Source organism: Sminthopsis crassicaudata, chromosome 2, assembly GCF_048593235.1.
Source record: "Sminthopsis crassicaudata isolate SCR6 chromosome 2, ASM4859323v1, whole genome shotgun sequence".
Lineage (NCBI taxonomy): Eukaryota > Metazoa > Chordata > Mammalia > Dasyuromorphia > Dasyuridae > Sminthopsis > Sminthopsis crassicaudata.
In genome coordinates this window covers 228,474,547-228,487,051 of record NC_133618.1, presented here as the reverse complement: position 1 = coordinate 228,487,051, position 12,505 = coordinate 228,474,547, and the positions used below count along the sequence as shown (strand labels likewise).

Genomic DNA, 12,505 nt, shown 5'->3' with positions numbered 1-12,505 from the left:
CATCTTAATAAGCAGAATTAGGGGAGCCTGAGAAGCCATGGTCCACATAAAATAAATAATCTGTTTACGTGCTTTGCCTTTGAGAAAATATACAAGGGTTAAAATGGAAATATACAATGTAAAAATTTCTTGATACTTTCAAGCCATGGAAGTATCAGACTCCAGTAAAGTGGGAAAAGAGCAACAAGATGAAGGCTCTGCTCTCTGAACAAGCCAGATATATGTGAGCTTTAAGATATTCCAAAATAAAATTGTCTTGCCAGTAACCAGTGGGTTTTTACACCACTATGTTTTAAAACCTGAGATTGGACATCAAAGCAGTCACTTTGATATTCATTAGAACAATTCTGATAGTTCCTAAACACAACAGACAATTGAATGTAATTCCTAAATGAACACAAAAACATTTTATTTTTTTTCCTGATCAAAAGGAGACCTACCACAAAAATATTAGAGAATTATGACTCTCAGCAAACGAGTCATTTTTACATAGGCAAAAAACAAGTCTTTCCCCCTTCTCACTGATATCAAGGCCACACTATTTTCAAATGAATATCTACTGAGAGACTAGTTGTGCATTGATAAAGTACCATAATCTGGTTAAAAATAAAAACAAAACTTAGTTAAGAATACTTATGTGCATGAGCCATACACATACACTCAAACTTCCCCCCAAATTCATTAACTGACACTCTCTGAAGAGCAAGATAGGTGGAAATTAATAGTCGCTTTTTAATACCTTGTGTAGATTATTCTACATCTTTGTAACATTGGGGAAAAGTCACATTTAACAAGTCATCTTCAGCTATTACAATGCCTGAAGTGTGCAGTCATTTACAGACCACTCAATATGAGGGCATTATTGTAACCAGCCTTTTTTGCCCATTACCCTGCACATTTTCAAATAAGAAACAGGATAAATGTTTGTAGTTTGGTTTTTTTGGGGAGGAAACTGAAGCCCGAATCTCTTAAAAGACCTGTAATTTGCTGCAAAGTGATCCAAAGGTAACAAACAAAGCAGGAGGTTTTAAAGACTGCTTGAATCCACAGACCCTCAGAATCATTCTGTATTAATTATAAAAACTGAACTGACAAGTAGCTATGTGTATAGTATAGCTACAGTCATTTATGCCACCTACATGCCTCAAATATTTACACAGGGTGTCTGGTTTTTTGGTTTGGTTTTTTTTTTTTTTTTTTTTTTTTTTGGTGCCATACAGACTTTTGTGTATAGCAGATGCATTGACATGTTTGCAGACTGGAATTGTCATTCCATTGGCTGAATGATGAAATAAGGACAATAGAAATCAGTACATATTTACAGATTTGTGATGATTTGCTAATATTTTGTTTCTAACTTTAAGTTGTGGAACTCCACAAAGAAAACAAGCTGAGAAAACAGTAGTATGAGGAACAAACCTTTCATCAATCATTTGAAAAGTAGCTCTAGAACTTGTCGAATGGAACTAAGCATTTCTGGATGTGAATACTGAGATGCTCAATGAAGTTAAAAAAAAAAAAAAAGGTTTGTTTCTCACACTTTAGTTTGTACAATGCTGCTTTCTTTCCAAATTTAACAAAGATCACAAGACTTCAATAAGCTAATATTTATGATCTTTTGAGCACCTTGGTGTTAATATAATATAGTCACATCTAACAGCAAAAAATTTCAAGAAATGTAGTCCCTGTTATTCTGCAGATTTCTATTGTCCCTAGGGACAGGAATGACGATCAGTGGACAATTAACCCATACCCTTCTGTTGCCAGAATGGATCCAAATCTTCCTGCAGTAGGAAGAAAGGCCATGAACCACCCCTTTGGGGAAAATCAAATCCTCAAGATTGGTTAAGACTTAAAAACCCACCATGGTGACATTTAACTAGTCTTATCCAGGCAGGTCAGAATTTTAATATAAATTACTTCTTTCAACACATAGCTTATGCATTCTTTGCTCCTATTTTTGGAGGATTCTCAAATTGATTGATTTTTTGCACGATACATCACTGTTATATGGTCTAATGACTAAGAGAAAATTTCTCTGGTTACCAAAGCTGATGCCGTATATGGTAGTGTTCTTGGCATACACTCTATATATGCCTCTGTCCACTTCCACATACTTCCTATGCAGCTAATTATAGCTTAATAGCCACGGGTAAAGGATTGTGAAGACCCTGTCAATTCTACAGAGTAGAAAGGCAAGGCTAGTTACTGCAATTCAGCCAAAAAAAAAAAAAAAACAAAACAAAACAAAACAAAAAAAACCCCAACCCCTTGAAAAGGAGAGGTACTGCACCTTTGCAAAATCGAATTGGCTCACAGCAGCTGAGCAACACGATCACCACTGAAGCAACAAAACAAGTTGGTCTATACAGGAATTGTATATGGTTTGAAAATGAAAAAGTTACAGCAATATAGACTAATGGCTGCAACCTTAATTTTCATTGCTGCCTCAAAATTTTGAAATTACTTAAAGCAGTTTTCTGCAACCCTAAAGCTTTTCTATTCAAACATTATTTTGGGACTTGTTCTCCGTAGCAAAGAACTGAACACACTCAAACAAAATACAAAGGTAAATACAGCAGGACATTATTGAAAACAGCTGCCTTGTAGTACAAAATACAGTACAAGAATACGGATGTAATTAAAACATCAAAAAATACTATTGCTCCCATACAATTTAGGAAACATTCTTTGCAACGGAGAAAAATTAAAAAACAAAAACTGTTTTTTAAAAAATCTGTTTAAAAAATTTTGTGAATGATGGGAGAAGAGAATGTTTTTTAAAGGGGCTTACGTACATGTTTGTGGCTCTTGTACTTCTAACCTGTGATTATCAATATTCTGGATAATCTTAATTTCTATAAACAGCCAAAATCTTGTGTAAAGTATCTTCTCCTTCAGCCACAAATGCATAAGAATGACCTTTTGTATATTCCTTATTTTCCAATAAATACAAAACAAAAAGATAGTATAGATTGAGTAATACCAAAATAAGGTAATAAAAAGGGTATGCAATAAATTAAAAAGGCAGCTCAAATAAGGGGCAGGCATGCAGTTAAAAAATACTAAGAAGATTGTGGAGGTGGGGTTACCTGCCTCCTGCACGAGAAGGTGTTTGCACAAGTAATACCTGAAACTTTGGAATGAACAGTTTAAATCCCATTCAGTTCAAAGTTACCTAGGATACATTAACATTTCTGGAAATACCTTTTTTGAAGGGGGAAAGGATTGACTTGATTAGTTAAAAACCATTTATAGAGAGAATCCATTTAAAATATAGAAGAGGTGATCCTTGAAAACCCCAACTTTTATTCTTGAAAGACAGCTAAGATGAACTGGCGGAAGCCAGTTTATGTTGAAATTTCAAGATGGTATAAAAAAAGCTTCCAGGGTATAGTCAGCTTATTCGTTTTCATTTAGCTCCTTTTAGTGATGGATTTCAGCTTCCATAAGACCCGCTGCTCTGAATCATCCATCATGTGCCAACTTTGATTGTGAGGTACTGATAAAAATGGATCAAGTTCTCCTTTAAAAATTCTTGTAAAAGAATAACTGATGCTGGAAATTCTGGACCTGAGGATGTTAATATTTGAACAAGTCCATATACTAACTAAACTGAAGGTAAATGGAGACTTCAGTTTTGTTAATTTCCAACTTTTGTATGGATGTCAGTCATTCTTTCAAAGCTCAGGCGTGTAGCCACATGTTTCCTTTTGCTGATATCATGCAAGTTATGGTTTAAAATCCAGTCAGCCATTGGATGGAATTGCTGAATTATCTACTATTCACAGGCTTATGTTTTTTTAGAGCCATAAGAAAGCTGGCTCTCATTTCTTCATACCTAAGCCATTTCTTTAAAATAACCTCCATATTAGGAGAGAAGGGGAAGAACTTTAGTGAGTAGCAACCAATCCACTCAAAACAGTTTTCCTTGTGCTTTATGCCTGATTTCTTCTTATGCAACCCTCCCCCCTCATACAAAAATGTCCATTAAAATCTTCAGAAACCTTGCCAACTTTAAAACTATTTTAGTAATGGATTCCAGTTCAAACACTGATATCTCCATCAGTTTGCATGGGGGTAGGGAGGAAATTCTGCAAAGAAAAAGACAATAGACATTGGTCCAGGTTCCCTCCAAAAATCTTATTTTAAAATCCAAATTTGTTTCCATAGTCCCCAAAAACTTTTGAATTTTCATTTCTGCCCAGTGAGTCCATGATTAATATATATTTTTAAATTTGTATTTCCCTTTATGGACCTGCACCTTCAGAAATGGGTAACTTGCAATAGCCTCTCTCCCTTATCTTCATGGACTTTAGCAAAGATTTAGACACCAAGATGCTGGTTTCAAAGAAGGTGAAGGAATTCAACACAGAATCAGAGGGGCCAATGGGAAGATTTGTAGAACCGATTTAAGCAGTCCAGGAACAGCACAATTCAAAATCAAATAGCCTTGGGTGGGTGCTCTGGGCAATTCAAATATGTTTCTACCTCCAGATCAAAGGCGAGTGAGGATGTAATTTTGGATGAGGATCAGATTGTTCTGGTGGGCAAAGGTGGGGAGAGGGGAGAGGGTGTTTGAGGCTATTCTCTCAGTAGAAGAGGCGCTTTCTCCTCACCTCTCGGGCCAGTGTCATCTCCTTTGAACTTGCCGCTCTCTTCTAGTTGTCCGAGATTTTCCTGGTGGTTATTTAATTAGCATTGCTTGTTATTTTCTTGTTGGTTTGTTTCTCTAGGGGCCTCCCCCCTCCCAGGCCCCGATGCAAGGGGTGAATGGGAAGGGGAGCATTCCGGCGGGGAGGGGGGATTTCTGGGAGGGGGCTTACGGTTCGGAGAGGGATGAGGGTGCTGGAGTGGGGGAGGCTGCCCCAGCTTCAGTCGTCATCCACATCCTCGCCCTCGGACTCGTCCCCGGCGCCGCCCCGGCGCTCATACAGCTTGTCGCGCTGCCTCTCCTGGATCTCCTTCATCTCGTCGGCGTAGCGGCAGAAGGCGCCCCCAAACTTGCCCCACGCCTTGAAGGGCACGGTGATGGCGTTGCGGTAGGACGGCTTCACTTCGCTCACCCGCAAGAAAACGCCGTACTTGTTGCAGCCCACATCGAAGAAGAAGCGCTTGGAGTCTACCGTGATGGACGTGCCCTCGGGCAGCTCACCATAGCCGGGGCCGCCGCCCAGCTCGTCGTCGTCGCCGCCGTAGTCGTCAATGAGCTTGGCGAGCGCGTCTCGGAACTCGATGAGGCCCTGCGCGGGCAGCGCGATAGTCTGGCCGCTGGGGAGGCCTCCCCCGGGTCCCGGCCCGCCTCCGCCTCCGAAGCCGCCGCCTGCGCCGGGCCCGCGGTTGATGGTCTGGCGGATGCGCAAAAAGCGGCCGCGCTGGTTCTCCTTGAGATCCAAGTAGTATTTGCGGTTCTCTCGCACGAGGAACTCACTCTTGAGCGCCCGCCGGGGCCCGCCGCCGTCCTCGGCGCCTGCAGCCGCCGCTGCCGCCGCGATCTGCTCGGGGCTGCTGGGCCCCAGCTGCGCGTAGTGCTCGATGAAGTCGCCCAGGTAGTCTCGAAACTCGGCGGCCACGGCCATGGAAAGCGTGAGGCGGCTCTTGGAGCCGCCCGCTCCCACCTCAGCTATCTTTAGGAAGCGGCCCTTGGCATTCTGCTTCACGTCCAAGTAGAAGCGCTTGTTCTGAATGTCCAGCCGCTTCGAGGCCAGCTCCTGGGTCTCCTGCTCGCCGCCCCCGCGGGACAGAGGCTGGAAGCCGCCGCCGCCCCCGCCGCCCCCGCCACTGCCGCTCCCGCTGCCCCCTCGCTCGCTGCCGCTGTCGCCATCCGCCATCTTCTCTCCCTCCGCCGCCGCCGTCTCAGCCGCCGCCGCCGCCGGGCCCCACTGCTCTCGCGCCGCCACCGCCGCCCGCCGCGCTCGCTCGCGCCCCCCTCCCTCCGCCCCTGCGGCTCGCGCTCCGGTCCCCCCCCCAGCCTCCCTCCCACCCCCCCTCCCCCGCTCGCTCACGCGCTCCCGCTCTTCATCGCGAACCGCCGCCGCCCCCCCCCATCTTTGCCCCCCTCCCCCTCCCTACCCCACCAACCCGCCCCAACTTCCGCAGCCAAGCGGCTGTTTCCGGCACGCGGACGAGCCGGGGCGCGCGCCTGTATGCGCGCGTCTGAAGTTCCCTTTCCTTCTACCCTCCTTTTTACCCCGCCCCTCTCAGTTTCCTCGTTCTTAGACTGGTCTACGCACACATGGCCACCGCCCTCGCGACAGAGAAACGCAGAGACTTGTTGCGTTCCACGTCGAGCTCGTCTGACGCCGCGGGATGACGTCACTCCTCGAGGGCGCGCTATCTGGAGCTGGGGGGGTGGGGTGGTCCCCGGGTTCAGCTGAGGACAAGAGCGAAGGAAAAAAAAAAAAAAAAAAGCGAGCACTGCAGTGTGGGGCGAGGGAGTTGGGAGGAGGGGCGGAAGGGCGGGGTGGCGCAGGAGCGCTGCGGGCTGCCACTCCAGCCCCCGCGGGAGCCAAGCCGCGGCCACCGAAGAGCCCTCGGACATGCGCCGAAGGCGGGCATCCCCAGAACTGAGCCGACTGGGGAAGGGCCCGAGAGCCGGGTGGCCAGGCTTGTGCAGTGAGGAGATCGGGGCTGGGGAAAAGAGTGTGCATTCCCCTTGATAGCTGTGCGAGGTAGGGCAGCTCACTCTGAGTCTGAGCTTCCCCTGGGTTTGAACCCTATGCACTGGAATGATGTGTCCGGGCTCTTCCCGCTCTTCAGCTTCGGGCTCCAGATGGGCTCGCCCATGCCCATGCGGCCTCTGGCAGAAGCTAGTCTTCTGGCTCAGGATCCGCTTGGGCGCTAAGTCCGTTAGGAATGCCTGATCGCAAGCGCCCCGGGATTCAGTTATCATCTCCATGCAGACGTTTCCCATATCCACTCCTAGGGTGCTGCAAGGTTGGCAAAGCATGTACACTTAAATGATCTCATTTTATCCTCACAGCAACCCTGGGAAGTAAGTGCTATTGTTTTATCAAAGAAACTGGCAGGCAGAGCAAATAGCTTGTCCAGTGTCACATAACTAGTATGTGTCTGAGTTAAATTGAACTCGGCTGCAGCTCCTTCCCTTTCATCCAAGGGCACAACTTCGGGAAGGGATCTCTACCTACAGCCCTGGAACCAAATTCAAATCTGGCTGTTTGCCAGCTACTACTACCTGTTAGCTCTGACCTTTTGCCAGTCATTTCCTCTCTGGGCCTCGGGGTTTATATATGAAAAATGAAGAGTTGGATTAGAGAAGCCCATGAATTTATATCCTCTCTATTGAACTCCAGGCCCACCTCATCATTTCAAACTTATTTCCAAACTGCACCCCTAAAATTTGGGAAGATTTGTGCTACTAATGCAGAGTGAAGGGAGCACAACCAGGATACTTTGTAAGGAAAAGAAACAACTTTGATCAAATGAACCATAAGATTCATATTTAAGCAGTTCTTTATTTAAAAGTAATAGCTTTTTTTATTTCCAAAATAGTTTTTAGCATTCATCCTTGCAAAACCCTGTGTTCCAAGTTTTTCTCCCTCCCTTCTTCCCACTTCTTCCCTTACATAAGCAAGCAATACCATTTATATTAAACTTGTGCAATTCTTCTATACATATTTCCACATTTATCATGTTCTTAAGCTGGGGTTTGTGGATTTTTAAAAATTTAAACAATTTCAATATAATTGGTTTATTTTATAATCTTTGTATTTTATGCTTTTAAAAGTTCCATAGGCTTCCCCTAACTGCCAGAATGTCTGTGACCCCCCCCCAAAAAAAGGTTAAGAATCCCTTTATAACTATTACTGAGGCAATTAGACGGTTCCCTTTTCTAACCAGTTTTATACAGAATCTAGAAGTATATAGGTGAACCTAATACTATATGTCATATTTTTTTGTATTTATTTAATGTTTTTATATGTTAATTTTTATAAGTTATATGAGGTAGGAAAGACAGATAATTTTATGTTATGGACCAGAACTCTGAAACAAGGATTCTTACAAGGTGCTAAGTGGAATTGATGAGACAATGGTTATCTAGTTTAGCCTGGTGATTAATAGTTCTCTAGTTCAGTAGGATTGATTTAATTTTATAACAAATAATGGTTCCCTAGTGATATGATGATTGGTTTATACTCTGTGTAGAGCATATAAACTAGGAGCCTCAGCCAGGTTCATTGAGAGAGCTAGAGAAGACAAGCAGACTGGAGGCTGAAGCACAAGCCCTTGGACTCAGAATCGTTGATCCCACCTCACACCACCTTAGCGGCAGAGAGCTATCACCAATCAGAGAGAGGAGTGTGGGAACTGAGTGTGGATCACAACATAGTATTTTCACTCTTTGTTGTTGTTTTCTTACATTTTGTTTTGTTTTTTCCTTTTTGATCTGATTTTTCTTCTGCAGCATAAATGTGGAAATATGTGTAAAAGAATTGCATACGTTTAACTTATATTGGATTACTTGGTGTCTAGGGGAGGAAGTGGGGGAAGAGAGAGAAAATTTGGAACATAAGGTTTGGCAAAGGTGAATATTGAAGATTATCCATTCATATATTTTGAAAATAAAAAGCTTTTTTAAAAAATTAGAAAAAAAATCTGGGTTCAAATTCTAGCAAGTTTCTTAACCCTTTTTAGTTCCCTCAACTGTAAAATAAGGGGGCCAGATTTAATGACCTTAAAGGTCCTTCCTACTCTAAATCCTATGATTCTTAAAGTCCTATGGCTAATAAGTAGTAGAACTAATAGTAGAATCTGCTAGAACTTCCCATTCCTCCATCTGCAGATGGGGCAGCAAGGAATGCTCTCCAAGAAGGAGGAATGGCCAATATAGATAATAGATATTTCTTCTAGCACCAGTGAGGAAATTGAGGGAATTAGGACAGCAAGTGATTAATTGTGATAATTGAATGAATGGTACTGACTCCATCTTGTAATTCAATTCTGGAGCTAACTCATTTTTTTCTATCAGTTATGGGTCTAGTCAAGTCTCTATTATGAGAGTTATCGTTTCCATGTTGCCATGTTGCTTTGATTGTTCACAGACTTGGGGGGGAATACTTCCTTTTCTGATTTTGGGGAATTTTACCTGTTGTTTTTCCCCCTCCTAACTTCGAAAGTCCATGATATTTCATCCAATTATAAATTAGATTACCTAATATATTGCTTCCTTTTAATTAATTGGTCTCATTTGAGTAATTATTTTTGTAGTATAAAAATCTGTTTGTCTCTTGTATTCAAGGTCCAATCCTAAACTGAGGAAGGAGCCTGATCCCAACTTGTTAGGCACATGTTGTTTAATTAATTCATGTGCTTGGAAGATTGAATCTTTGTTCCTTCAGTTATTTCATTCTTCACCCACCACAGTAAGAAGGTTTTTATTATAAGAAGAAGAAAAGAAAAATATTCACAGGATCTTTACAAACCTCTTCCTATGGATTATCCATCCCTACATCCACAGCCTCAATTCTGGTATGAAACTGGGGAAGAAAACTAAGGAAAGGGCGATGGAGTCATCTTGGGGAGATGTGATAAGATCTGGAAATGACAAGAATGATTCCATGAGAAGGAAATTTTAAAAATCAGTTCACAAGAGTAGAGGAAAAAATTGGATTAAAAAACAAATGGCATGGAAAAAGAAAATTGTACAAATTTGTTTTTGGTCGGTAGAGAAGGGTGGATGAACTTTAATATAGGAACCAAGAACTGACCCCCACTACTACCATCCACATACTACCTCCTTAAATATTTTCAAGGCTTATTATATCAGCTATTTCAGAGAAGAAATAATGTTCTTTTCACAGTTTCCTAATTACCACATAGAATCTGGGAGGGAAGAACAAAGGCCATATCACATTGATAGGGATCAGACTTCAAAGTCTAGGAGCTTTGTTCAGTACTACCCCTTCCATTAGTTGCTGAATCAGGCCTCTATTTAGAAATCAGAAAAATTATACCTGAAGTCTGTGGCTTTTAAGATTTAAATTCATTGGTCATAAATGCTACTTGGAGTATCTCACCTCCCAGGGTAATTCCTTTAACTGGGACAGGGCTCATATGGGTTTGGATGTTTTGGAATATTTATGAATTTCTTAACGTGTGGTTCAGATGATAAGTGCTATATAAGAGAGAGATACATGTGGATTGTTCTCAGAGAAAGTTTCATGGAAAAGACAGAATTTTTCCTGGGCTTAAGGATAAATATAAAACTGTGTTCTCGAAGAAATGATGAATGGATTTATTCTTCCTTGGAGGCAGTGAAAGATGTTATTTCCTTATCAAATGGGGAGTTACTCCCAAAAGTTTAGTTGCATATGCCTATTCATACAGTATGTAGAGTTCAGTCCAAGCTGTGAATTCATGTTATCTATGTATCCTAACTCCCAATTCAGATTCTGTTTTCTTATATTTACTGGACCCAGATAGCCCTATGCAAAATTCCCATTGTCCCTCTCTGTGATTTTTTTTTGGGGGGGAGGGGGATAAGTAAGACTTTTCTATTGAATAGTTCTCAAACAATTTGGATGAAACCTTCAAGTTTCTTAGGGATTTCTATTCTGAGGAGTATGGGATCTGCAAAACTAGATTTATTTCCCTGTGCTTTTCTCCCCTCTAATTTCTGCCTTCTCATATTCTGCAGTTCATCAAAAAGGAAGCTTGGAGAAGAAGAAAATATGGCCGTTGGACTTTATTATGAAGGTTGTGAAGAAAATTATTATGATTTTCATAGTTATCGACGTGATATATATGATAAATATATGTGGTCCTGAAGTGAGGCAGGATTTCTTTCTTCTGAAATATATCTGGAGCCATGGGATAGTAGTATTTTCATTCCTCATCACAGAACTGTTTTTTTCTTTTTTTATGCTTGTATTCTGCTTAAAAAAAATTGAACATATAATTTCATATGGATTTTTTCATATCTCAACAAAGATTTTTTCTTTTTTTAAAAATAGTTTGTGACATCTCTTATTTTCATATTTTCTTTATTCCCCTCCTTGTATTCCTTTCTCTCCCCTTCTAGAGAGCCATCCCATATAACAGATTTTTTTTTTAAAAAGAAAAGGGGGAAAGGAAAAAGAAATCAGCAAAACAATCAATGCTTAAACATTTTTTAAAAGAAATCCTATAGTTTACAAAATTTTCCATACCCATGTTCCCTTACTTTAGCAAAGAAGTCAAGAGAAGTACTTTTTTTCACTACCATGTTTGTTTCTTATAATTTTGCAATATTCATTTTTGATTGTTTTTCTTTGCATTTACATTGTTATAAAAGTGAATGCTTTTGACCCTCTTTTCCAGAGCTAGACATGCTACATGTTCCTCTGTTTTCTAAGGGTATCTTTAGGACTTAGGTTTTCTTTTTTCTTTCTCTTTTTTTAATGGATAATATTTTTACATTTGTCTTATTTTCTGAAATGTTTCTTCTTTGAATGTGCTTCCCCCCTTCTAAAATTTCAATTTAATGTATTGTTTTCCAATTATATGTTAAGATGGTCTTCTTCCTTCATTTTTGTAAGATTTTGAGTTCTAATTTTTTTTCCCTCTTTCCCTTACCTCCTCCTCCTCCTCCCCATGCTAGTAGGCAATCTGGGTATGTGTATGTTCATTTTTGACATAGTTCCATATGAGTCATATTGGGAAAGAAAAATCAGAACAAAAGGGAAAAACCTCAAGAGAGAGAAAAACAAAAGAAAAAAAGGTGAAAATAGTATGCTTTGATCTGCATTCAGGCTTCCTAGATTTCCCTCTGGATGTGTATGGCATTTTCTTTTTTTAAATTATAGCTTTTTATTTACAAGATATATGCATGGGTAATTTTTGAGCATTGACAATTGCAAAACCTTTTGTTCCAACTTTTTCCCTCCTTCCTCCTACCCCCTCCCCCAGATGGTAGGTTGACCAATGCATGTTAAATATGTTAAAGTATAAGTTAAATACAATATATCTATACCTGTCCATACAGTTATTTTGCTGTACAAAAAGAATTGGACTTTGAAATACTGTACAATTAACCTGTGAAGGAAGTCAAAAATGCAGGCGGACAAAAATAGAGGGATTGGGAATTCTATGTAGTGGTTCATATTCATTTCCCAGAGTTCTCTTGCTGGGTGTCGCATTACTGCTCTATTGGAACTGATTTGGTTCATCTCATTGTTGAAGAGAGCCACGTCCATCAGAATTGATCATCATATAGTATTGTTGTTGAAGTATATAATGATCTCCTGGTCCTGCTCATTTCATTCAGCATCAGTTCATGTAAGTCTCTCCAGGCCTTTCTGAAATCTTCCTGCTAATCATTTCTTACAGAACAATAATATTCCTTAATATTCATATACCACAATTTATTCAGCCATTCTCCAGTTGATGGGCATCCATTCAGTTTCCAGATTCTGGCCACTACAAAGAGGACTGATATGGCATTTTCCATAGAAAGTTTGTTAAAATTGCCTTGGATCATTGAATTGCTGAAAAGAGCTAGGTCTGT

The 12,505-nt window shown here is 41.1% G+C and overlaps 1 protein-coding gene and 1 long non-coding RNA gene across 3 annotated transcripts; one reads left to right on the top strand and one right to left on the bottom strand.

Annotated features, from left to right (window-relative positions):
• Window positions 1-384: 384 nt before the first annotated feature.
• PURB (purine rich element binding protein B) lies at window positions 385-5,915 on the bottom strand. Its single transcript, XM_074288434.1, has one exon. The coding sequence runs from the start codon at window positions 5,829-5,831 to the stop codon at window positions 4,875-4,877; it is 957 nt and encodes a 318-aa protein (XP_074144535.1). The 5' UTR covers window positions 5,832-5,915; the 3' UTR covers window positions 385-4,874.
• Window positions 5,916-6,096: 181 nt separating this feature from the next.
• LOC141555498 (uncharacterized) lies at window positions 6,097-11,503 on the top strand. 2 transcript variants are annotated; one of them, XR_012486208.1, is made up of 3 exons: window positions 6,443-6,671; window positions 9,260-9,489; window positions 10,658-11,503. It is a non-coding gene; the product is annotated as an uncharacterized LOC141555498 (long non-coding RNA). The 2 variants fall into 2 exon arrangements; XR_012486207.1 differs by having other exon boundaries at window positions 6,097-9,489.
• Window positions 11,504-12,505: the final 1,002 nt, after the last annotated feature.